The sequence below is a fragment of the Musa acuminata genome, chromosome BXJ2-11 (assembly GCF_036884655.1).
Source record: "Musa acuminata AAA Group cultivar baxijiao chromosome BXJ2-11, Cavendish_Baxijiao_AAA, whole genome shotgun sequence".
NCBI classification, from domain to species: Eukaryota; Viridiplantae; Streptophyta; class Magnoliopsida; order Zingiberales; family Musaceae; genus Musa; species Musa acuminata.
Window position 1 is genome coordinate 28,100,203 of NC_088348.1, and position 26,478 is coordinate 28,126,680.

Genomic DNA, 26,478 nt, shown 5'->3' on the forward strand with positions numbered 1-26,478 from the left:
AAGATCACCCTAGTGTTACATCACATGGAGAGCACTTCTTGTCTGCCATGATTTGGATCCCAGATTCAGGCTTAAGGCATATATATATATATATATATATATATATATATATATATATATATATATATATATATATATATATTTATATATATGATTTAAAGTTTGTTGCTTCCCCCCGACGGGATATGAATAAAGAAGTGAAAGTTTTGGATTAAATGGGTCGTCAAAGTATGAAACAGTGGTATTCTTGTTTTTGGATTATTTCTGTTGATTTTGGGGTTTTTCTTGAGAAGGATTTTACTGGATCTAAGAGCTGCTTTCCCAAGTTTCTTCGGCTTTAGATTTGTTTTCCCGAGTAGAACGATGTGAGGAGCCAAAAAGAAAACAAAGATGGGTTTGAAGTGGGTTTTCGAGCGATCAGGAAGTTGCGTTGATTTCTTGGACAAGTACTTGTGTCATTTAAATCCCAGAGAATTCATATACTAAATACGCACAAAAAAGGATCACAATTTTCTCACGTGATTTCCACGTGCTCAGAATCTAGTACTAAATATCCACAGAGCAGCAAAGGATAAGGGAAGGACGCGACTCATCAAGCCTCCCTCCCTCCTCGCTTCGATTACTGGTCGCCTTTCTCCCTCTCCGTTCTCCTATTAGAAATGGCGGCCGTGAACGCGGTCTTCGCCTCCCCTTCTTGTTCCTCCCCTATCTCCTTCCCCCGCTCGTCCTCTTCCTACCGCAGATCAATCTTCGCCTCCCACAGACCGCATCGTTCCGGCCGTCAGTCGCTCAGCAAAGACCATTCCGATCGGCGGAAAAACGACGTGGTAGACTTCACAATTGAAAATTATTAGACCTTTATGCCCATTCTGTTGTTTGTGCGTCTCGTGGATTAGTGTACTAGTAAAATTATCCGATCTTTGCTTGGATGTCTCTTGGTGGGTTTCCAGGTGGAAGGGGTTTCCCAGAAGAGGTTTCCGGGAAGAGGGAAGGACGATAGGACGTACCTTCCATCGGACGGTAGTCGGGGAGATGCTGGGCTGTCGCAGTCGCAGTCGACGGTGTTCAAGTCTATTGGAACACAGAAGAAGGACAAGGGCATGGTTTATGATCTCAAGGAGCAGCAGGCATGGCAAATTTGATTCTCTTTGTTCCTTTTGCAACGCAAGTTGAATTACCTACATCGTACATTGCCGCTACGGGTTTGCGGATTTTACTGCTTTCTCGAATCATAGCATCACATTGTTTAAGACTGCCAATAACGTTTTACTTAGCATACTGATTATGGTCAGTGATGGAGAATACTATTTCTCGATTGTGCTTCAGGCCGATGAAACAGGAAAATTTCAAGATTCAGCTTTTCTTAATGCTGTTGTGAAGGTAATTCTCACTTTTGATTTTTCTTGTAGTGATCAAAGTGGTGGTCTGAACATGACGCATGGTTTTTTTTTTCTTTTCTTTGACACTTTTCACAAGAGTAGGTTGTACAAAAATATCTGTGAGATGTTTAGAGAAATGTATCTGCTTCTTGAAGTTCATAAAACTTCCTCTAGTCTTTGGACTCTTTTGTTACCACACTTTGTCCGAAGGTCAAATTGGTATCTGGACAACTCACACTCTATGACTGTTGATAGGTAGGACAGTGCCAACCATCATAACTGCTTAGTATCCTTCCCAAGCAGCTTCCCTTGCAAAATTAATTGTGATACATTATCTTTAGGTGTATCAATTCAAGATCCATCACTTCATTGTGGACAGTGATGTATAAAGTATAGACTTCCACACTCATCCCAAACAGAGAAGCTTTGGTGGAGATTGCAATAGGCATTCTTGAGTTTTTAAGTCAACCTTTAAAACTTTGATTTCTCAGACCACTTTCAGCTGCAGTTAAAAATATACTTCTTATGATTTATAGTTTGCTTTACATTACAACAAATGTGTTGAAGAGCCATATTAAGTGTTCCCATTCAGAAGAGCAAAATTCATTACATTGGTTTAGGTAAGAAGTGATGGATCGAAGATTTATATTATATCTTCCCATTCTTGTCATTTAGATGTCATTATTAATTGCTGAACGGAAGATCCATGGTTATGAAGAGCTAAGAAATGTGAATGCTGCCGAAGAACTATAAATGCCTCTGTCTGATTCAACAGTTGACTTCTCTCACATATATTTTACCTTCTGAAGCATCTTAAAAATCTATCAGACTGGTAGATGTGGGATCCAGACCTTTTGAATAACTTTGTACCTTTAGTTTGAGATGACTTTTCTGTACGGTGATCATCACAATAGGTACATTGGCCCTTTTTGTGAATTACCCTTCTCTACTTTGTATCCAATCTACACTGTTGCCTATCAACTGGGTCAGGTCACTGCAGTTTCTGTGGTCCTCTTTGGATTATAGGTTACAATCTTGTCTTGGACCAGAGATATTTGCTTCAGGACATTTACATAAGGAGTCACTGCTAAGTATAGTGTCTGATGATGCACTAAAGGGTTATTTTAATTAAAATACATAATATTTGAACCACTAGGGGTCTTGACGAGTGCCTGGCTCTTTTTCTCCTTCTCGAGATAAGAAAATGATGTTTAAAATTGGCTAGCTTTTATCCAGTAGTGTCATTCTGTTATATTGTCATATTCATGTCCGTCATGAAGTTTCATTTATACTTACTACTTTATTTGATTCAGGTTTACTGCACACATACCTCACCTGATTATTCACTTCCTTGGCAGAAACAAAGGCAATTTACAAGTACTGGAAGGCATGTTTCCACTTTCACCATTGTAACTTGTAGCTTATTTCTCAAACCATCTGACTAACAAAACAAACTGACTGATTATTCACCTGATTGTTAAAAGTGTTTTTCATTGCACACTTGTTTCTTCCCCCTCCCACAATTTGTAGGTAAACAATGCTAGGTTGACAACACCAATTACAGTCTTTCCTCATTACATTTCAGTATTCATTAATCTTTATAACGATATCAGCAGATTGTAGAAGAATAGTTACAGTATATTTCGTGAAGAATTGGATTCTTATGTCCTTTAGTTGCAGGCTTCGTGCTTATTCTATTTCTGAAGGAAATTTAATCTACGTTCACCTATAAGTGTCTAATGGTGATATACTCATGTGAATTCTAGAGAGCCTTATTTTTATTTGACCAAGGAAAGATTATTTGCTTCCTTTTTTCCGATTGCTTTAGGTCAAAATGTAGAGGATTTATTTCTTAGTAGGATTTCAAATTGTTCAAATGGATGATAATATGAAATTTTATAGATGGAAAAGGTGAAATGAATTTGATAATTTATTTACTTTTCTACTTGTTGCCCCTCTTTCTTGAGTTTCTATTGATCAGTTTCTAATGAAGCTTGGTCAAAAAACATGTCTATGTTCCTAATCAGCAAATAAATGCTAAACCTTAACCTTTTATTAATTCTTGATTAGACTTTCTCATCTTGGTCTGCATATATTTATTTGAAGTCAAGGAACTCATAGCTTATGATTTCTTAGTTTTTGCAGTGCTTTGAAAATGATGGTGGGAAAGAATTTATAGCTAATTATATCCATGTTTTACAGTGCTTTCATGATTGGTGATGGTAAGCTTCTGACAAATGCTCATTGTGTTGAGCATGGAACTCAGGTTAATCAATGTGTTCAATTCTCGAAATTCAAGTTCAATTTGATTGATGCTCCTATAATAGATTTTTCAGAAAGTTAGTGGATATCCTTGTTTGCCAGCAAAGGCTTGTTGCTAATGGTGTTATTAACTTATTATTGTTGTCACTTTTATTGTTCTTGATGTTAGATATTCTATTGCTTTAGTTTGTCATGTATTCTCTTGAAGCCAGTTGTTGGTTTGGTATTAGCAAAAGAATTGTACTTGCATAAGGTATGAATTAATGTGGTCATTTCTTGGCATGTACTTTGTGAGTTGCCCTGAGATCATGCATGAATGCACTGTCATATCGAAGTCCTTATTTTTCAAATTACTATAGATTCCACTAAAATGACGTTGTGGAAGCTTGTTTCAACATTATCAAATCAGTGTAATGACTCAAGCTTCTTGCAGATCATGCTCTTCTTTAGTTATTCCATGAAAGTGAAATTCCCACTTTTCATCAATATCATACACTATATTGTTTTGAAAATTTGAATATGCTTATGGAAGCTAAACAAACCATTTGATGTCTGTAGTTCTCTTGAAATTACAGAAAAGAAAGGAAGTTGGTCATTAGGTTGCCTGGAACAGTATGTCTCAACCATAAATCTTCTTCAAAGGGCTTTAATCTTGCTAGGTTTTAGTTTAATCATTGAAGACACGAGCTGTGAAAGGTTTCTGCATTGCTTAATGGTTCATAATTAAACGGATACTCACGTGATTCAAAACCAAACCCACCACTCTACCCCATGATTTCTTTGTTGTAGTTGGTTTTAGGTTTAATGTGACTGAGGTCATTTCCTTTAAACAACAGTGCATCTTCATCACAATACATAATTACTTTCAGACTCATGTTTTCTGCATGTTCCTTTTTAATGCATTTTCATAAGGATATCATGTTTTATAGAAGTTGACGTTCTTGTTGTATATTTCCCAGTCTCATCTATTTTTTTGCAGTTGTAAACTAACAATTTTGATAACAACAGGTTAAAGTGAAGAGAAGGGGAGATGACACTAAGTTTGTAGCTAAGGTACCTTTTCTTGTACCTAGAACCTTCTGAGATGGCATCAGACATGCACTACATGAGCTAGTCATGTTCTTAAAATCAGTGTGGTTTGTGGCATGATTTGCACATATAATGGCCTGTTTTGTTCTTAATCATTGGCCTGGTTGTACATTCATCCATATGCAAATCATAATAAAGAATTTAGGTTTGAGGTCCATGATTGGGCCAACCACGGTTGGTATGTTACTTTACAGTCTGTGCTGTGCTCATACAGGCATGTACAGAAGTCTTGTGCCAAGGCATGTCATATTTGTATGCTGGTGCAAGCCATGAGTTGGATGCCATATACATTGGCATGAATAGCGGCACAAAGCATGGAAGGTGACTATTATATCAGCACCTTAGTAGTATAGTTGATGTTGTGGTACAGCTGGCACTCCAATTGTGATCATGATCTCTTAATGATTGTATATTTCACGAAGCTCACCTCGTTGTTGCCTGTTACATTATGAAATAAAGCTTCCTTCTTAGTAGATGTTTTTGTAAATAAGTGTGTATTTGGTAATTGTGACATAACTGGCTACTCCGTATGCAGATTTTCCTTCTAAAATAGTTAAAGAGTTCTTAAGGTTTTCTGAACCTTTTTCTCTAGATCTTGGCTAACGGAACTCCTCAGTGACCTGATTTACAGGTCTTAGCTAGAGGTATAGAATGTGACATAGCATTACTCTCAGTTGAGAGTGAAGATTTCTGGAAAGGTGCTGAACCACTTCGTTTTGGTTGTTTGCCATGCCTTCAGGTACTTGATAATTTAAGTATTTCTGCAACACCTTATCATATACATGCTGCAAACAAGTTCTATTATGAATTTTGAGGGCATTATATGTAGCATCTTCCTAAGTTCTATATGTGATGATGTGTTTCTTCTCAAGGCATTGGTTGAAGTAGGCATGCTCCTTTTATAAATTGTTGAAAACCTCTTCTAATGATATAAGATAACAGATGTTGTCATTTCTCTAAGTCTCCAAATTTATATACATAGATGACATGAAAAATTTAGGATGATTGTTTTTGTAAACCAATGGATATTCTCATCTTGAATTAATTTTTGGATGCATATAAAAGTACATAATTAACTATTCCTTCTCACCACATATGAACTTAATTTTCTAGTCATTAAAAAATAATTTTCTAGTGGGGTTCAAAGATATTAGCTAGGGTTTAATCTAAAATGAACTAAGTTAATACAATTGTATATCCCAACTCGAATCGCTGAACGAATCTTTGTTCTTAAGACATGAAATCCAGTCAAAGAAGTTTTATTATATCTTTGTGTCTTGTTATGCTAATTTCTGTTGTCTAATCATTATGCTTTGTTTCAAAAGTAAATATTTGATTCTAATATACTCTGCCCTATGAGCTTCTTTCGTTTGGTTGTTCTTCTTGATTCTATCAACATAACAATTTGTAATTTCAGGATTCGGTCACTGTTGTAGGATATCCGCTTGGTGGAGATACGATCTCTGTGACAAAGGGTGTGGTCTCACGAATTGAGGTTCGATTTAATTCATTTCGTTATGTTGCTGATATTGTATGTCATTATTCATTTTATTAGTCAGTCCCGCAATGCATGTTTGTTTGACTCATGATTTTATCAAAGTTAAGTAGTCTAATATTAGGTGCCAAAGAAATTGTTGTTACCTTAATATTTATTTAAGTAGATTAAATTTATTTTTTGAGAAATCAGCAACAAGATAGATGAATGTTCTGCACACTTTTATAGTGGTATCATTTGGTGGTGTCATACTATTGGATTTTCAAGACTAAGAATATTAACTTAATTGCTGCTGCATTTTAAATCATCTTTTGATTACTTGAGTTGCAAATTTATCCTTTGATGAGGCGGCTTTGGCATGTATCCGTTTGAAAATTTGGTATCGTGGTACATTTCCCTTTTAGACAGTCCCAATAATGTGTTACATAATTACATTTAGGCACATTACTAGGATTTCAAATCAAGGTTTGAATTTTGTATTGTATCGATGTTTCGAGATTTGCTCGATACGGTATGGTATGGGCGTACCGAGCGGTATGCTAGCGTGTATCGCTCGATACGTATATATATATATATATACATATATATATATATATACATATATATATATATACATATACATATACATATATATATACATACATATACATATATATACATATAATATAATATAATATAAAAATAAAATAAGGAGGCGTATGTTGCCTCGACGATGTCGTCTCCTTTTCTTCTCCTCGTCGCGTCAGATGAGGAGAAGAACGCGGTCTTCTTCTCATCTGCGACATTCGACGAAGAACGTAGCAAAGGCCGTAGGCGTCTTTGGCCTTCATCGAAGAACAGGACGAAGGCTGCAGGCGTCTCTGGCCTTCAGCGAAGAATGCAGTGAAGAAGCCGAGCTGTCGCCTCTCCGTTACCTCCTCGATCGGGATCGTCGAGGGAGGGCGGCATCGGATCGAAAAGCGTCGAGGTTCTCTCGATTCTCCCTCTTCTTCGAGCGCCTTCTCCCTCTTCTCTCTCGACACTTCTTCTTCCCTTGCTGCAGCTAGGTTGCAGCATACTGCCTAGTACGGGCGGTATCATTCAAAATCAAGGTCTGCCGTACCGTACCGTACCGGCGTTTCAGAATCAAAATTAAAATCCTTGTTTCAAATAATGGTCAGATTGATACCTATGATTGGTATTTACTGATTTGACCAAGGATTTGAACTTAACCATATAGGTCCAATCGGCATTTAAATTTTTATTTTTTTCCTAATGAGACTAGGTGATACTGGTTGATATGCCTCTGTTAGTCTGACCAGTTGCCAAAATTAGTTTTGTAAACCCTTGAGGATTATTAATTAATTTAGGCCATGAGATTAAAATATTCAGAAGATGCCCTATCCAAAAGAAAAGAAACAATATTTGCCAAGTTTTTTTCCTTTCGTTACCTTCTTCTGTATTTTCCTGTTAAAATGTTCTATTCGCCTATCACATTTACTTCTTTGTTTTTCCCCTAGGATTTGTTCTTGGTTCTTGTTTTGTTATACGGTAGCCAGTAGAGTTGTAGACCAATGCTAGATGATACAAGATTAGCTGCTGAAGATTGTGTTTGTTTATTTGTGCAGGAGCATCTGTCAGCTTAGTTTCACCCTTCGAAGATTAAATAAGATAACCACTTCTATTTTAAGACCTCAAGTGATTGGGATGAACATATGATTATCCATATGAATTGATTTAATTTTTGGAATTTGGCCATTGATTCTAGTTATCAAATTTGGTGTACCTAGGGGAAGAATTATAATTTGAAGCACAGTCCAGTTCATGATTAGGTTATCACTCTCTATGTTGATTAGTATTCACAATGAGACATTCTGGTATTTTGGCTGTCTTGAGGCTCGATATGCTCTATCAGAAAAATAAAAGAAGTAATCAACTAGGTCAAATATAATATGTGAAAATAATCAATGACCAATTCAACATGGTTGATGAACTCCAGTGTGTCATCTCCAGTAGATGAAGTCACTGGTCCTTTTGTCTCTCACTGGTGAAGTTTTTGGCATTTGAGTCAGCTTAAGCAAACAATGTCTCTTAGTCCCAGAGGAAATAAGGTCTTAGGGCAGCTAACTTTCAGTAGGCATAAATCATATCGGACAAGCATCCAAATGAACTTTATTGAGTGTAATGCACTTGGCCTGTTTATTTTCTTCCAGATCTTCACCTGATTCAGTTGATAAATGAATAGATGAAACTTGATTGACCTAATTTAAAAATAAAATTAAGTGATATATAACTGGTTCGGCTTCAAGTGGGGTTATATTGTCCATGAGACCATCCATCCTGTTTTGCTTCCAGTGTCCTGTTTGAACCACTTGATACGGGGATGTACTTCTATACTTGGAAGTTTGGCTCATTGCATAAGACGTTTGTCACCTTGGAGTCAAATTGTGCCATTACAGTTAACAAGAGTGTCGCTAATACTTTACAGAATTTAAAGTTTTTCAGGGACAAGCAAGTGCATGAATCTAGAAATAACTTTTTGAAAAATAGTTACATTGATTTTATGTTGAATAATGCTAAAAGATTTGTAAAATTTGATGCAAATGAAGGTGATATGATATCCAAAAGCTATATGCTTTTAATTTTTTTTAGACGTTTAATGTGAATTCTTCCATCATTGAGGTTGACCATGACTTCATCTGTCTGAATGCACCTTTTTCTTAAACATACATAATGGTGATTTTTTAAAATGTTTTTTGGCTCCCTGATGACCAATAATGATAGTTCCTCCAATCGGAGGATGGTGCCCAAACACATAAGCGAGCCTAATGGTTGACTTAAGATGAAAGCAATGAACATTCGGTCATTCTTTATCTATGTTCTGAAAAATAAAACGGATTACTGTTTTATCTTTGTTTTTCTTAGGGCCAGTACTTCACATAAAGGCAGTGTGTGAAAACTTTGTTTCATATTATGTCATGATTTTCTAATGTCCTGAATCCATATTGTTATCATAGTTTGTAGTGTCTGATAATATAATCATACTAATAGAGAGGAATTTGTGCATGTTAATGTTATTCTGGGTAAAAGAAAATTAATAACAATGTTGGCTTTAAATCTTAACAGTGTTTTATGAGCATCTTATCAAATCAGAAATTCTTGGTATATCTCAGGTTACTTCGTATGCTCATGGATCATCTGATCTGCTTGGCATTCAAATTGATGCTGCAATAAATCCTGGTTGGTAACTTAAAAGTGTAATTTCTGCACTAGGAAGACTGTATTTAAATTCTTCTGTAATTGGCTTTTATCATACCTCTTCTTTAGGCAAGGGGAATCTGCTTTCTTCCTTGCTGTTGTCTAAAAACATATATTTTCTTCTGCAGGAAACAGTGGTGGTCCTGCCTTTAATGACCATGGAGAATGTATCGGAGTGGCATTTCAGGTGCTCTTCTGCTAAATCATATATTTTATCTTTTCTACTTTGTTCACTTCAGTTTTACTTCTTCCTTCAATCCTTCTATAATCGATTTTGACATCAAAATATAATTTTCTCTACATGGAACTAAATTTGTATGTTGCTCTTTCACCTTTCATGTCATCATATCTTCTTGCATTTCTTACTATTTACTTCATTTAGGTTTTCAGATCAGAAGAAGCTGAAAATATTGGATATGTTATTCCCACAACAGTCGTTTCTCATTTTCTGAATGATTATGAGAGATTTGGGAAGTATACTGGTAAGATAACACACGACTGCTAGTTATCATTTGTGAGACAGTGATGTATTGCCTTCATGATCAAAAGTTTTGTATAGATGTTGCAGTTTAAACTTTCTCAGATATTACTTGTGAGAACTCTTATCTGAATAATGCCTTCTCTTTTTGACATAGTTGCCCTTGCCAATGTAAACTGTTTTTTCTCTTTTCCATATCATCCTCTTTTCCCTTTCTTTTAGAGTTTGCCTCTTTAATGAATGCTAGTGGTGTCAGAAAAAAACCATTATATATATTTTCAAAAATTTTCATATGTTGGTTAAGTTTTGAATCTATATCTCTATCATTTTGCGACAATGTGGACCAATAATGCTTTTCTATGATTCAAAACATTTATGGGAAAGTATGTGTATGAAAACTTTTATCCATGTTTATTTTTAAGATTGCTATCTGGTTTAAGGACTGCAATTTACACATTGTCAGCATTGGTAATACACATTCTATATGAAGTGCATGTGTGCACACTCAACACCACAGATAATGTATATATACTTATTGGATCATGTCAAAAGTTGATCTTGTGCAGTTGTGCTTTTATGTGGTATGACATAGGATTTCCTTCTCTTGGGGTCTTACTTCAGAAGTTGGAGAATCCAGCACTGAGGGCATGCCTAAAAGTATCATCGAATGAGGTATTCTTTGTTGGACAAGTAAAAAAAATTGCCTGCTAACTTTTCATTATTTGAGTAATATTTAGAATTTTAGAGGTACACAACATCGACTACACTTTAGTGTTTGTTATGTATTTTGTATTATTGCATGTCTATCAAGCTGCTATACTTTGTCAGGCATGATAACATGCTTATCTGACATTTTCTCTGCTTATAATAGGGATGCACTTGATGCATTGTGACCCAGATTAGTCTATCCAGGTCCAGAAACATGTATCAGCATGTACATGTCATATCCGATTTGCTTGGATGTGTACTGGATGCAACAAATCATTTGATTACATGCCTGTTTAGTTCCAAAATCTTTCAGACAAGAATAGACTTCATTCAATCACTTTGAGGTGAGAGAACTCGTGCAATGAAGTAGGGAAGAAAGAATGTGATGCAAACCCCTTTTTAGGAACTGCACCCGGGCTTTCTTTCTCATCTATGTAACACTTACACATGTCAACACTTCTTTGCGAAGATCAAAAACAGAAGCATTTGGGAAAGAACTGCCTCGAAAAGACACATGTAACTATGAATTGCTGGCAACCATAGAGGATTTACAATCTTTCTATCTTCCTCATTATTGGTTTTCTTTCTTTATTCAAGACTATGCAATCTTTCTATCTTCCTTCTTACAAACTCATGTCCACACTATCGAGGATGTTCTTTCGTTATTTTTATTCTCATACCTTTGCTGTGTGTTATGGTTAGTTTATTCTTCATCTCTATACGTGTACATATATATACATTATATATTTGTTATTCAAGTGAATACAATGTAATTTTGCTAGTTCGATTTTTTTTTTAAATTTTAGCTCAACTTAATGTGCTGCCAAAATTGAACATTTTTTGGATTCTTGATTAGAAAATGTGATAACTAATATCGTATTATACTTTGTCTTGTTATATGTAAAGTTAAATGTAAAGGTAATAGGATTTTCTTTTTATCATTTGATTTCCACTTGAAGTCCATGAAAAGCCTTTCGTCTTCTGTCAGCTTTTGTCCATAAAAGGAAACTGGATTGTCTTTTATCATAGGTATCTGTTGGCATTGGTTTCATCACATATTTTAAATTATTTAGTATAATACATCATAGTGGTATCTTTAAAAGCATGTACTAGCAATATAGGTTCGTCGTATCGCAACATAACACCCGGTATGGGCGGTACATACTAGTTTGATAGGGGACTAATACGGACGGTATATATCGGTTTGTTGGTATACCCCACTATGTCATGTGTCAATACATTGGTACGTACTGTATCGATGGCCGGTCGGTATACTTGTACGAAGCAATAAGGTGAACCATGCTACCATTGACAACAAGCCATAATGTCCACCAAATAGCGTTTGCTGTGTGGATATATTTTTTTTTCATGAAGTTCTGTTTAGAGAAATATCACTAGTCTTACTAAGGGTAACCAAATCTCTTTTTGATGCATCTAAGAAAGTTTTCTTAGTAAAGTTTTCTAAAATCTCCCTCTACCTCTGATCATGCCACCAATCTTAATCAACTTACCTGTCCTTTCTATGCATTTATAGGTCTCTTTGAGACATGTTCATCAGTCTTAAACTGCCCAAAATTCTGATTCATAAAGCATGATTGATCTTTATATTATCTTATTTAGTTTTCATTTTAGTTTAAGTGCATGATGATCACATAAAACTTCTGATGACCCTCTTCAATTTAATTATCATGCTTTAGTATTAGGTCTGCATCAATCTCCCATTCCTGCTGAATAGTAAACCTAAGATCTCTGGAGCTTCTAATAATGTTTTCATGGATATTTTATGATAAACTTCTAGAACGTAGTAATGCCCTATGATGTTGCTACTTAATTATGCATAAACTTACTCAGGACTAGCCATGAACACTGATAAATACACTTGAACATGTTTGTTTCAACTACTTTCGTTTGTATCGAGGAATGTGTTTCCATTCAGTTCTAAAAAGGAATCTTATGCAGAAGAAAGTATATAGGATCAAGTACTTGGTTCAGACTGATCTTTTTACAATCCATTCAGGTGTTCTTTGTCAAGTTTTGTATTCCCTTGTGGTGGAAGTGAAACTTTTGTTAGGGCACTAAATTATGTGACTCTTTTTCTGCTTGAATGACTCTCAGTTCTTTAATATTAATTATCTAAGTCTTCTCTGTTTATGTTTTATGTTTGTCTTTCTTATATTTCTTGTATCTTGAAGGGTGTTTTGGTCCGGAGAGTTGAACCCACTTCTCCAGCTAGTGATGTTCTCAAGGAGGTATGCTTTGTTAGAAAATGGTACCTTTCATCCCAGTTGTTATGCAATACCTGCACCGGTTATAATGCAATGGCTGTGTGTCTCCAGGGAGACGTGATTGTAAGCTTTGATGGTGTTCAAGTGGGATCAGAAGGAACTGTCCCATTCCGATCCACAGAGCGGATTGCCTTTCGCTATTTAATAAGTCAAAAGTAAAGGCTTAATTTCTTTTATAATTGTAGATATAAATGACCAAAACTATCACAGTAGGTTCTTCTATTCTGTTATCTTTCATGCTTTACCGGTTTGGCTTGTCCATACCCCGGACAATTAGAACACTGGTCAAATATGCCTATTTAATTTTGGACACTGTTCTGCAGTTTTGACTTTACTTCTTCCTTAACTCTTTTTTTCCAAGGAATCTGTGGTCACTTATGTTACTCAACGAGTATACCTGCCAGGCACGATGTAATAATGACTCTTAAGTAAATTGATGTTTTGGTTATCAGGTTTTCTGGTGATGTTGCAGAACTTGGGATCATCCGTGATGGAACCTACATGAAAGTTCGGACTGTCTTGCAACCTCGGGTGCACTTAGTAAGTAATTAGAGTTTTGCATTCAAAGCCTATAGCCAACACTTATTAACCTAACTTTTCATGCAAAGGTGCCATACCACATTGAAGGAGGACAACCTTCTTATCTGATAATCGCAGGCCTTGTATTCACTCCTCTCTCAGAACCTCTGATAGAGTAAGTTACCTGTAGTGAAAATTCTCTGTTTTATTAATTCGCTTTGGTTTTGTTGGATGCTGATATTGATCAACATATCTGATTCATGCGACAGAGAGGAGTGTGAAGACTCAATCGGGGTAAATTTATGAAGTTGGCTGTTGCTTTTGCACCCTGTTTAGTCTTTCATGTGAACTAATTATATATATTTATCTTTTGTTGTCAGCTTAAATTACTAGCAAAGGCCCGTTATTCTTTAGCAAGATTCAAAGGCGAAGAAATTGTAATATTATCACAGGTTAGTTAATTCTCTTCTTGATGTTCTTTGCTAAAAATGTGAAGTTTGTTGACATGGGAAAAAAATAATCAGATGAAATCTGGAGGATGTATATATTATGAGGGACGTTCTCCACATAGATTATATCGAGTTACTATAACTTTTATGGACACAAACAGAATCTGAAAGAACAGTTTGTTGTTTAGGTACAAAAGTTTGATTATTCAGAATAAGTCATATAGCATGCATAACTTGAAGCAGACTTTAAAAACAAGTGGACCAACTTTTCTGCTGACCTTATTGTCATGTCGGACTCAACTTGCTTTATGAGCTTCTTGTCGATGGAGTCGAAGTGCTAGATATGTAGGACTTCTAACGAATGGCTATTTTCATAATCTAGCCGGCAGGATATTAAATGCGTGCATCCTAAAATTCGAGTTGGAAAAACTATTCGAAATTTTGGTCCTTAAGAATGTCGCTTTTTCCATTCAGGCTTATTCTTACCGTTCCTTCTGCTCACTAGCTGTTATCGTGTGCTTTAAATAAGGATACTGGTTTGCTGCTTTAAGCACATGCATTCTTTATATCAAAATGATATCCATCATCATCCACATGTATGTTCCCTCATTCATTCATTCATTCATTTTTTTCTTCCTTTTATAGGTTTTAGCTAATGAAGTGAACATAGGATACGAGGATATGGGCAACCAACAGGTAAATGTCCTTCTGCAATTGCATGTCTGATTAATTATCATATTAATTTATGGAAGCCTGAATATGCTAATTACTTTTTATAGGTGATGAAATTCAATGGAACTCCAATAAAAAACATCCGACATCTGGCTCATCTTGTTGACAGTGAGTTTTCTTTTTTCCTGTGATTACATTCGACAAGTTAATACAATGTCCTGCCGCCTCTGTTATCATTTTGTGTACTGTGTAGCTTGCAAAGACAAGTACTTGATATTTGAATTTGAAGACAATTTCCTTGCTGTTTTGGAACGAGAGGCTGCTGCTGCCGCCTCACCATTTGTTCTAAAAGACTACGGAATTCCATGCGAAAGGTCATCTGATTTGCTCGAACCATTTATCGACTTGGTGGAAGACAAACAAATACTGAATCAAGATATCGGGGACAGCCCCGTGTCAAATTTTGAGATTGGATTTGATGGCCTCCTATGGGCATGAAATGAAATGATTCTACAATTTCCAGAAAATCCCTACTGGCCACTCAGCAATTGATATCGAAGAGCAGGAGAAATTGCCCGGTGCCGACAACATCCCATGCTAATTGTTTGAGATCCTCCTGATGATGGAATTTGTGTCACCCATTTGTCATTACCAAGAACTTCTGGAACACAAGGGCTTGAAGAATTTGTTGCAGCTTGCCCTAGGAAGGTGTCTAAGGTTGCTGCAATTGGCAATTTTCTTGTCGATTTTTCGTGCATCTCGATAAGAGAACATTTACTATTTTATTTATCTCTTGCTACTGATGATTCAATGAGAAAATTTGATGTTGTTGGTACATTTTGTGCATTAAAGCTACTGTTTGGCGGAACTTGATCAAACCTCATGACAAGGAGATGACAGCATAGTCCATCCACTGTGTGCCAACATTTTTTTGTTTTTTGCGTCAAGATTCGTGCATAGCCGCTTAGTGGTCTGATGGTCGACCCTTCTCGATCTAAGGAGGTATAAAAATACGTATAAAAATACGATGTCTCTATTAACTAAAGCCGCTTAGTGGACTTGAACTAAAGACGTATAAAAGTACACTAACTAATACGATGTCTCTATTAAATACTTATTAAATATTTTGTTTGCGTTTTATTTTATTTTATTACAGAATGTCTCTCTTTTATTTTTGTTTTGTCTAGTTCTCTCTTTAGAGTTGATTTTTTATATGAATCAAATTAATAAAAAATAAAATTATAGATTATTGAAATTATAAATTCTTTTTTGAAACTTATAGAAACCCATAACTCGAGTTATTGTTTTAAATAATAATATTTATGTATATATAAATATAAAAAATTAATATTTTGATTGTGTGAGTATTATTTGGTTTTAAAAAATTAAGCTTTAACTGAGTACATTGTTTCAAAAAAGAGTGTGACCTTAAGTTTTTTTATTGGTGATGATAAGACTCTTAAGGTTATCTTTTTTTTCAGAGACTTTTAGGTAGTTTTTGTTTTCTTTCCTAAAAAATTTTAGTTTAGTTTATTTTATGATTATATTAATATTTTGAAATGTTGTATGTTGATTATATTAATATTGTATTAAATTAAAATATGTAAAATATTAAATATCTGAAATTTATTTTGTATGTATTTTAAATTATTTTATTTTTTAAATAATAATTTCATGTTAAAATTTAGAATTTATTATTTCTTAAATTTTATATTATTTGTTTTTTAATTAAATAATTCATTTGAGATGGCTTGCTGAACTAATAATAACCATCAACAAAAATAATGATAAGATAGAAGAAAAAAATATAAAAATACACGTGTATGGTTGGATTTAGAAGTATCATCTTACGTGGCAAACACCCAAGCCCACTCAACCTTATTCCAAGTCACACGCAAGTTGCGTTTCCCGTTTCCGGCAGCCGCGTTTCACACTTGATTAATTGCCGGCCGGCCTCTCCGCGACTCTCTTTTCCTTACTCGAGCGATCGTTGATTTCCCCTAAGAAGCCATCTCTCCCTCGCCTCTCCGCTCCCCGAAAACTTCGATTCTTGCACGATTCGCCATCCGTTATGCGCCCCTTTCTTCGGGGACCGTAAGTTTTACTTCTCGTCGTCTTCTGATATCCAACAACGAATTGGACGAGCCGCGAAGGAGGCTCGGTTCGTGCGGGAATTTTGTCGCTTAGGGTTTCGAATCCTTCGAAGGTCATGGGACGATGGCTGTTGGTCAAGGTCTTGGTTTTGATCGGATTATTCGTCGTTTCAGGAGGAAGAGGTAATCATGCTCCATATACCGATCCTGAATTCTTATCCCCGAGATTAGGATATCTTCGAAAGCGAAAAGTTCTTGCAAGAACCATGGCGGAATTTACATCTCTGCCATGGGTTCATTTGCTTTGTGGCAAGAAAGTTTTTGTTTTGTGCCTGAAAAGAAGCAGATTGTGGAACATGCGAATCTTGATGAATGATAAATGCTTTTTGTATAGGGTTCCTAAGTTCTTGACCCTTTTTATCTATGGTGTACAGTAATTAAGATGAAGCATGAGGTTGAAGGCCCTGTCTACAATCAAACTATCGTCAAGATTCTCGTCGAATATGCCTCTGCTGTGAGTCTGACCTCACCCTGCACTGGTTGACAATTCATTAATCGTTTATTGTGGCTGAGGATCTTGATACAAGCGCAACTTGCATTTACTTGTTTTGAGAATGGCTTCATATCAAACTTTTTCCTTCTTAATCAGATTAAGCACTTTTATTCCCTTTACAACATCAAAGTTGGTCTTCAGAAGAATCAGTTTCTTTATATTTGGTTGGAGAAAAACATTACTCTGTCCGTCTCTCTGCATGTTGTAGGTCTATATGACAGATTTAACAGAACTTTTTACATGGACTTGCTCAAGATGTAATGGTCTGACAAAGGTATGAAAGTTTTCAGGGATTCAAATCAATGTATCTGTGAATGTTAAGGGTGGTGTCCTTTTCCAATAATTTGACTGGAATGGATCCTCAAATCCTGGATGCCTTTGTCTTGTTTCAGGGATTCGAGATGATAGAGCTTATTGTTGATGTCCAGAACTGTTTACAGGTCCAATTCTTTTTTTCGTCTCTATTTTGACCAGTTTCCGTGATTGTCAGCTTAATGCATCTCCTTAAGTTCCAAGACTTTTGTGTTTGAACTATTTATGCAGGCATTTGTTGGAGTTTCTCCTGATCTGAATTCCATTATTATTGCTTTCAGAGGCACACAAGAACACAGGTGAAGCAAGAAAAAACCTTTTACTACATGTATATGACAGCAATAACGAAAATGTGTGAGCAGAAACTCTTGGACCTGGAACTAGCAGTATTGATGCAGCTTAAGGGCAATTGTAATATTAGTTGCCTTTAATTAAAGAATGCAGCTGTCAAACTATACATATGGTAGCGAAGCTAATAAACTGTCCCTACTTGTCTAACGACTAGGATGCCTAGATTTAGTTCCAGTGAAACTTGGTACCCAAATATGGAGGCAGGTCATAAAATCAAGAAACTAGAATTAACTACTGAGACCCTTACTATTTCCATCCACAGGTACTTTTCATTTAGGTGAATGTTCTGATTCCTAGAATATGCATTTTGATTGATTTTTAGCAGACAATTTACTTGTCATTTTTCATGCCTTTGTTGCCATGTGCCTAATTGGTATGCATTGCATGTCTCTGGTGGACATGTGGTACAATCAAGCTCTTACCTTGGATATTGAATTTGAAATTTGAAATCATAATTGCCATAAACTGGTGTCTATTTAACATGTACATAACCACAAGCATCTTGGTTTATAAACTAATAACACAAGCTAAATAATCATAGGATTGCATCGGCTTTGTACTGCAATTAGGACTTAGAATGAGTTGCTGCATTCCGAATCAGAAGCTTGTGTCATGGTGATTAATTCAGAACAAGAATTGCTTGCCATCATCTTGTCTTGCCTGCACTTCACGCTTCCAAACCTTGTTGTATATTGAAGATATAGTTTGGTATTAACTAGAAATTTACACATAATACTGTCTCATCATAACAAATTAATTATCTTTACAATTTTTTAGTGAAATATTGGAATTAATTAGCTCGTCTGTAATACATACCATGGCATGCATAAAATAGATGTGCTCTATTATGGTTTCCAACTTGTTTTTTGAGGTTAATGTATATCTTATTTAAGTTAAAATTTTAACATTTTGATTTTGGAATAAATCTTTTGTTATCTTCTGCATGGTCAGTGTTATATCTGTTTTACGGCAATGGTCATTGGGTGGTTATTAGTTTCCTTTTCAAGATCCATAATTTCATACAGTTGCCGCTTGGTTTTCTTTTTTCCCACTTTCTGTCTGTTTTATGGATCCCTATATGTGAATGCCAGTTTACTAGTAATTCCAAACAAATTTTGTTAACTATTATTACTAATTCATGGCAAACATTTTTATATTTTATTTATTGTGTGATAATTTTTTGATTTGTCTCTATATCTGATGGCAAAAATTAGATGTCTACATAGTTTTCTGAAATGCCTGCATATCTGTCTATGAATGGACCAATTGTCTTGCTATATCTTGACAGCATACGTAATTGGATTGAAGACTTGTTCTGGAAGCAGCTGGATCTTAACTACCCTGGCATGCCAGATGCAATGGTCTGTAAACTTCATACTTCTTAGAAAGAATTTATTGACAGAATGAACATATTTGAACTTAATAATATGCTTTGTTTGCGTTGTTATAGGTGCACCATGGGTTTTATTCTGCTTACCATAACACTACTCTGCGTCATGGGATCCTAAATGCTGTTCAAAGGGCTAGGGAGGCATATGGAAACGTCCACATTTTCGTTACAGGGCATTCAATGGGAGGTGCTCTAGCTTCCTTTTGTGCACTTGATCTTACTGTAATGTTCGTCAACTTTATGTTTTTATTTTGTTTATGTTGATCAACACTTTTGTGCTGATTTTTCCTTCACTTATCATGGAGACTGATTATCTGATTGACCTAAATACTAGAAGTACACATTATCTACCAACACCTTTATCTACTTTTTTATATTTAGGTACATAGGAGTCTTATCTGCCAAGGATTAAAAAAAAAGTAAGACTATGATATACTAACTAGAGCAGTAATTATCTGGGTTAAGTTAGAAGGGTTGGTTGCTACTCATTGTGGGTCAGCATGGTTTCATCCTGTTGCATAAAAAAATCTAAATATACATTCAACCGTACCACAATATTCTATTTTGTATTATGTAGATCTTTTTAAAAGTTCTATTTCATCTAATCCGAAACAGATTAGCTATGTAAAAGTACTAGGATCCTTAACATCGTCTATGTAAAATTTCAGCACCTGAGTTGTACGGAATTCATTTTGCCTTTATTGTTTTATTAATTTTTGATTTGTTGCCTTTTTGCTTAGAGGGTGAACATTGGCACTATGGCAAAGTCTGTCCAGCTCGTGCAGTCGTCTGTCTTTTAAATTTAGATTGTATTAACAAAAATAACACTGTAGATTATTTAGTTGGTTTTTTTTTTTTCTTGAAAGGCCTGTAAACAATATTCATGCCATCTATGATTATTTCTTTTCCTCTACACTTGTAGTTAAATTTGGACCTATTTTATGATTCTATTTAATGGATGTGACATGGAATTTTTGGCTATTGTTAGATTATGTGTAATTCAATTATGACACTGCCATCATTACTTCTTGGAATGATGTATAAGGAACATAATTTTGTTATATATGCCATGCAATTGCGATTTTTTCATCATTCTTAGAATGTACAAGGAACATAATTTTGTTATCTCCTTGTAGATTAAACATGGAATAGAAGACATTCAGCTCGTGACATTTGGACAGCCTCGTATAGGCAATGCTGCTTTTTCCAATTATTTCATCAGACATGTACCACATACAGTTCGTGTGACTCATGCAAATGACATTGTGCCACACTTACCGCCATATTATTCCCGTTTTCAACGAAAGACATACCATCACTTTGCAAGAGAGGTAACGACTGTCCTTAAATTTGTGCTTGTAGAGCTTGTAAACTGTAGCTAAAACATGATTTTATACTTCAACCTGAAGAAAACACAGAGAGCTCTTTGAATGTCAGCTGCTAGTTTGAATGTTGCCTCCAATTGTGGTCCATGACCTTATGCCAATTTATTTCATAGTCGTTACATAGATCAATGAGTCATCAATCCCCACAATGAATTGTTTGCTTCTGTAGCAACAGAAACTAGTCAATTACATTCCCCGATTCTATTTTACCTTTCAAGGAGTGGTGTATATGTTTTGCATTACAGCTACCTATTACATGGATCATAGGTATGGGTGTGCAACTTATCAGGGTCAGGTTGGGTCAAAGATCAATTCATCCAACATGTGAAGAGCCTTTCTTTGCAGCATGGTTACTTTGGGCTAAACGAATTCAGGCTTTTGGCTTGATGCCTTGATCAGAAATACTAAATTGATTCTTGGGTTTATGTACTATTTCCTTGAAAGTCTTTTCCATGGAAATAGTAATTAAAAAGGCTTGTGTTTAACTGGGTCTAAACCCTGCTATAGAACTGTGGTCTATCGCCAAATATTATTAGACCAGTGGATAGACTAATTAAAGCCTCATTAAATTGATTATAGAATTCTCTATTTGGATCTGTTCTGAGTGGATCCCTCTCCGTTCCAATTCTGATTCGCTTACAACCTTAATCAGGATAATCACTTGTTAAAAAATTCTAGTTAAATGTGATTCTTTGTTACATTGTTAAAAAGGCAGCATGTTACATTCCAAAAAGAATTTCAGGTTTGGCTCCAAGACATTGAAGTAGAAAGCCTTGTACACTCAGTTGAGAAGATCTGTGATGGATCTGGAGAAGACCCTTCTTGTAGCAGGTATATTTGAATTCTTGTACCAATTTTGATTTAATTTAAAAAGACTACCGTTGCCTCTCTGTTCCGATGCTTACAACAATTCTTCCTTGACAGATCTGTTTCCGGGAACAGCATAGCGGACCATCTCAAATATTATGACATCGATTTACAGGCTGATTCTTTGGGATCTTGCAAAATCATTATGAATACTAGCACCACACGGTACCATGTAGACGACAGTGGTAATATTATGCTATCAAAGGATCATCTTTCTCCATCATTTGTTGAACTTAATTCTCTTGTACTATAAATACAAAGTGGCAGTTCTGTGTCGTGATCCTCTCTTTATTTTGAGGATGAAATGCTTGTATATATCGTATATGGTGTAATTTCTTCTTTTTCTTTTCCTATTGATTCAAGAATGTATATATGCACACATCCTAAAAATTAATTGTTCTTGATTGAATAAATTCTCTCCATCATTTGCTCGTATATGCTTACCAGTTGTGTGTAGCGACTAGGTCATGTTTTTCCTTTTCATGCCATTGTGTACGTGCCTTTATTTGATTGTTCGAAAGCTTGCTTCGAGTAATGCAGGTTCGATCGAGAGGTTTGTTTCTGCAGTGTTTGTGCTTTATAATGAATGCCAATTGTCGATTGTTTGTTCCATCTTTTTCTCATTTTTATCTTCCAGCTGTAATTTCAGACAAACTTGTGATGGTTTGCATTTTTCGAACAAACCTAACATGATTTTGATGCTTTGTGTTCTTAGCTAGTTTTCCACATGGATTTCTTGCATGTCTTTGTTTCACCAATCAATGGAGTCTTGATCATGCCAAAAGACGCTCTAATCATCAGAGAAAGTCAACAAGTATGGCACATGTATTTTATAGATGAACAATGTAAGAAAGTGTTTGATGAATTTACCACCTACACAAAGTAGTACTCCATGACTCGATGACTTCAAATGGATTAGACCATCCAAGCAAGAGCACCATGTCTTGATCGGGTGGCATCCATCGGTTTGCTTCGCGGTGTAGATTTGTCATTCCATGCCAACTACATATCCCAATTCATTGCAAGAGATAATGAGAGTACCTTCCTCACAGTGAGTGCATGGAATTGGATACAAGCTTCTGCAACCTTTGTCTTAATTAGAGCCTGGTATTGGTCATGTTGCATAAGGATACCTTCACACACAATACAAAAAAAAGATCCAAAACTTACCATGTGGAAATGGATTCTCTTCAGGGGCCACATTTGTCTCTTCAAGTTCTTAAAGGTCACTATCAGTTTCAATTAGCATCAGAACAGAAAGAAGGGCCACGTAGAAGAAAGGGGCATGCCCAAGCCTAAATCTATGTAATAAACATATGTTTCTAATTACAATAGGAAGAAGAAAAAAAGACACATAGCAGTGTCCTCAAAGCTAATTTGTGCATTTCAGAAACAAAGAAGAGCCATTGAGAAATAAAACTTCCTTAAATCAAGTGTATGATACTGTAAGTGGCAAGAATGCACATTACCAATTTCTTTTCCTAGCATAAATATCCTAATATTAACTTCAAATGCACTGCAAATAGTTCTTTAAAGCACTTAAACCATTATGTTCCGAGAATTGAATGCTCGAATTTAAGAGCCTATAAGCATCTGGATAGATGAGCTTTTATCTGGATGCATCTTATATATCTGAATTATGAATCAACTACTTGTTAGAGATTCCAAATAACAATTTGCATTTCAACAAGATGCTCCATATCTGATTTCTGTCCTGCTGATATTGAACCTGAAATCAGAAAACCTAGCATGAGGCAAATCTCATCTGTGTGAAGAGGAAGATGCATAAGAATACCATGAAACTCATTCTGCTTTTCTACCTGATATGGTGACATGAAGGCAAGTGATATGAGCTGCATTTAACCCCAGGTTTACATGCATATTATTCACTGACTGCTAGTACAGAGAACTCTCTGCATTATACAACAATCAGATGAAGAAAATGAATATGTTGCAGTATCAAAAATATCGTTGCCGATGTGGTGATCCGCAGATGAAGTAAAATGAATACAAGCAACATTGGTGGCTCGGTTTCCACTTGGGACCTTTTGATCCTGCCAAAAGAGTAGAGAAAGGATAAGCCTGTGAGGCAATGTGGAACATGTCCTTCGATGTTATATATGGTGCAGTCTTAAGGTTCTGCAGTCCCCACTAGCAATTGGAATCAACTCTCCCTTCACAGAGGATGACGTCTCCACTGAAATGCACCTGATTCTCCATGTCTCACTGCAGCACCACACTGCTTGTTTCTTTCATATGGATGTGGTATCATGATTCTTTTTTCATGGACCAGCAATTGATGGATAATTTTGGACAGTGTAAAGAAGCTTGACCCAAAGAGATGCCACAGGAGAGACTCCGTGGTATGTTCATATCTATATCCATAATTTGCAAGTCTTCTCTTGTCTATCCACCATGATATGTAGCATGAATCTACCATCCAGATCATAGATAAACAATGTAACTGAAGCAGATAAAGGCTGATCATGAGCTGGATACCTATGTGACAAATCAGACTAAAACTAATATCGATGCTCTTTGACTTTCTGAGGCAGTTTACAGTTTCACTGCTGAAGGACAGAAAAATCTGTGTTCTGCTATTGACTTGATTGGAGTGAAGATTAAGTGGGTTCAGTTTGTTCTCCACTTTGTCCATCAACATTGTGAGGCTATTCGAGCCATACTCTCTGCAAACTGCTAAAAACTTCAAGCTCTTGCAATGGCAACTCAGTACATGTTTCAGTGTCTTGAAACTTCTCGGTTTTTCTCAGACTTTAGAAATGAGAATCTGATGGAAGAAGTCAGCATCTCATGCTGGCCTACCCATCCAAGAGCGGACTTGGACTTTTCAAAAATTCAGAGAATTTCTGGCGTCAAAAAATTGGTAGCACGACAGCCTCGCAGATATTCCATAGTGCACAGCGCATCTGTGACCACAGCCAGGAAGAAATCTGACATTATCCAGATCACAAAATAGTACCAAGTGGAATACACAACTGAAGTGAATGACAACGATGGTCACCGTCCATGCCATGATAAGAGAGTGCTCCAGGCATGCATACCATATCCAAAGGAACATATGCTCCCTTTTGGCTGCAATCCTTGTAGTGTTGTGAAACAATGATCTTTTTGGCTCTATATAAGCAAGCCACACAGGAGGAGAGGAAGATCAATACATACCAGGTCTTAAGCATTTAGTTTGGCTCTTCAGCAACCACATCCCTTGATCAAGGACTTGAGATCCACATATCAGTTGCATTTTCTTGGTGAGATAAAATGGACAAGGTGATGAAGATGGCATCACAACGAGCAGTGGTAGTCTTCAGCTTGAGCTCATGCTGCATGTGCCATACTGTTTTGAGCCTCTTCCATGACCTTGGTGTCAATGCCACCATCCATGAGCTCGACGAGGACCCAAGGGGGAGAGAGATGGAGAGGGCTCTTGCCAGGCTTGTGGGGCGTAATCCGCCGGTGCCAGTAGTATTCATTGGCGGCAAGCTGGTTGGATCCACAGACAGGATCATGTCACTGCACCTTGGTGGTAAACTGGTCCCTCTTCTTCGTGAGGCAGGTGCTCTTTGGGTATAGATAGTGAATTCTGCACTCTGATAAGAATCAGCTATATATGAGAAGTGGACAAAAAGATTACCTAATACGAAATGCGATGTGTGAAAATAAACTATAGAGTACGACTTTATGTGTACAAACTCGTTACAGATCATACACCATGTACCTTTGACACTATAATGAATATTGGTTAAGAGTTCTCTTAGAGAGTGGTTCTTCTTTCTTCTGCATTGTGCTTGTGAGCCTGAGTTGTAAGTAACTAAGTTGCCATATGACCACAAAACTTTTGATATCAGACCCAATAAAGGGAGATGGTGGATCCTTTAAAGCAAAAACTGATGCCCATTTGACTTCATGAATTCTGCAATCTAACAACACAGAATCAAGTACACGTTAGTATATTTCTTGAATATTACTATTTGCAACCCCTCTTTACAATTTACAATCCCCTTTTTAAAATTTTTAATATTTTTAAACTGTCCCTTTGCAAATGTAATTAAATACCCTTTTTTCCTCCTCGTCTTCTCCTTCTTCCTTCTCCTCCTCCTCTTCTTCTTCTTCCCTCTTCTCCTCTTCTTCTTCCTCCTCCTCCTCCTCAGAGGATTGTCACGGACTTAGCTGGAATTGCCTAAGTCGTGAGGCACCCTTGTGGCAAGGTCATAGACTTAGCTGAAGTTGCCTAAGTCGCGGAGCACCCTTGCACCAACTTCTCGGACTTAGCTGGAATTGCCTTAAGTCAAGAGGCGTTCTTGCGACATATGCATCCACAAGCAACTGCTCACTGGGTGTCGGCCGCGAAGGCAAGTTTCTGTCAAGTTAACATGCGAACTTGTGAAGATTGTTCAATGTCTGACACTACCCCGAAGCCCCATCCCCCCGGTGCCACTCGGGGGGTTCCAGGGTGCTGAGATGACTGACGTTTCGCGTGAGGCTATGGTCTGCAGAAAATAGGCCGTGACATGTAAAAACAGAACCATTTTGGGGCAGTTTGGCTTGTCGCGATGAGCGGTTGCACTATAGCGCTGTGAACTATCGTTGCTTACATTTTCCAAACAAAAACACAAAACCAAGGCAAAATATGTTGACATGTATCTGTACAAGCATGCAAAAGTAATGAACGATTCGTTGAACGAAGTTGTTGCAGGTGCACAACGACCGTTCACATGCAACAACTTCGTTCGTGACATTCTCCCCCACTTAAACTGTCGACGCCCTCGTCGACGCGTGCTGGAAAGCTTTGATAGCTTCTTCTTCATGTTATAGGGCGTCTTTTAACTCTTAACTGGCTTCGGTTCGGGGAAACTTTTGCCACTTCACCGAGTACTCGGTCTGCTCAGCTCCATTGGGTAGCTTCGTCTTGCGATATGCTAAAATAGTTTCAACTCGG

General features: G+C 36.5%; 3 protein-coding genes across 3 annotated transcripts; all 3 read left to right on the plus strand.

The window, feature by feature from the left end:
- The first annotated feature begins 567 nt into the window (after nucleotides 1-567).
- On the plus strand, nucleotides 568-15,408 carry LOC103971776 (protease Do-like 2, chloroplastic). The gene is made up of 21 exons (XM_009385891.3): nucleotides 568-827; nucleotides 951-1,127; nucleotides 1,327-1,380; nucleotides 2,693-2,766; nucleotides 3,582-3,645; nucleotides 4,650-4,694; nucleotides 5,362-5,469; nucleotides 6,148-6,225; nucleotides 9,378-9,444; nucleotides 9,591-9,649; nucleotides 9,845-9,944; nucleotides 10,533-10,612; nucleotides 12,841-12,897; nucleotides 12,985-13,088; nucleotides 13,386-13,473; nucleotides 13,542-13,627; nucleotides 13,722-13,746; nucleotides 13,833-13,904; nucleotides 14,547-14,597; nucleotides 14,681-14,741; nucleotides 14,827-15,408. Exons 1-21 carry the CDS (start codon nucleotides 660-662, stop codon nucleotides 15,069-15,071), a joined length of 1,863 nt encoding a protein of 620 aa, XP_009384166.2. The 5' UTR covers nucleotides 568-659; the 3' UTR covers nucleotides 15,072-15,408.
- Nucleotides 15,409-16,515: 1,107 nt separating this feature from the next.
- On the plus strand, nucleotides 16,516-21,959 carry LOC103971777 (lipase). Its single transcript, XM_009385892.3, has 10 exons — nucleotides 16,516-16,849; nucleotides 17,101-17,180; nucleotides 17,428-17,493; nucleotides 17,612-17,659; nucleotides 17,763-17,830; nucleotides 19,171-19,243; nucleotides 19,333-19,494; nucleotides 20,409-20,603; nucleotides 21,400-21,488; nucleotides 21,582-21,959. Exons 1-10 carry the CDS (start codon nucleotides 16,783-16,785, stop codon nucleotides 21,775-21,777), a joined length of 1,044 nt encoding a protein of 347 aa, XP_009384167.2. The 5' UTR covers nucleotides 16,516-16,782; the 3' UTR covers nucleotides 21,778-21,959.
- A 2,771-nt stretch (nucleotides 21,960-24,730) lies between these two features.
- Nucleotides 24,731-25,296, plus strand: LOC135626618 (putative glutaredoxin-C14). Its single transcript, XM_065132052.1, has one exon. The coding sequence runs from the start codon at nucleotides 24,801-24,803 to the stop codon at nucleotides 25,110-25,112; it is 312 nt and encodes a 103-aa protein (XP_064988124.1). The 5' UTR covers nucleotides 24,731-24,800; the 3' UTR covers nucleotides 25,113-25,296.
- The last annotated feature ends 1,182 nt before the right edge of the window (nucleotides 25,297-26,478 follow it).

Coding starts and splice junctions, on each gene's coding strand:
- LOC103971776 (XM_009385891.3), top strand. CDS start 660: ATGGCGGCCGTGAACGCGGTCTTCGCCTCCCCTTCTTGTTCCTCCCCT. Junction 828..950: donor ATCGGCGGAAAAACGACGTG/GTAGACTTCACA, acceptor GTGGGTTTCCAG/GTGGAAGGGGTTTCCCAGAA. Junction 9,445..9,590: donor TGATGCTGCAATAAATCCTG/GTTGGTAACTTA, acceptor TTTCTTCTGCAG/GAAACAGTGGTGGTCCTGCC.
- LOC103971777 (XM_009385892.3), top strand. CDS start 16,783: ATGGGACGATGGCTGTTGGTCAAGGTCTTGGTTTTGATCGGATTATTC. Junction 16,850..17,100: donor CGTCGTTTCAGGAGGAAGAG/GTAATCATGCTC, acceptor TATGGTGTACAG/TAATTAAGATGAAGCATGAG. Junction 21,489..21,581: donor GAAGACCCTTCTTGTAGCAG/GTATATTTGAAT, acceptor CTTCCTTGACAG/ATCTGTTTCCGGGAACAGCA.
- LOC135626618 (XM_065132052.1), top strand. CDS start 24,801: ATGGACAAGGTGATGAAGATGGCATCACAACGAGCAGTGGTAGTCTTC.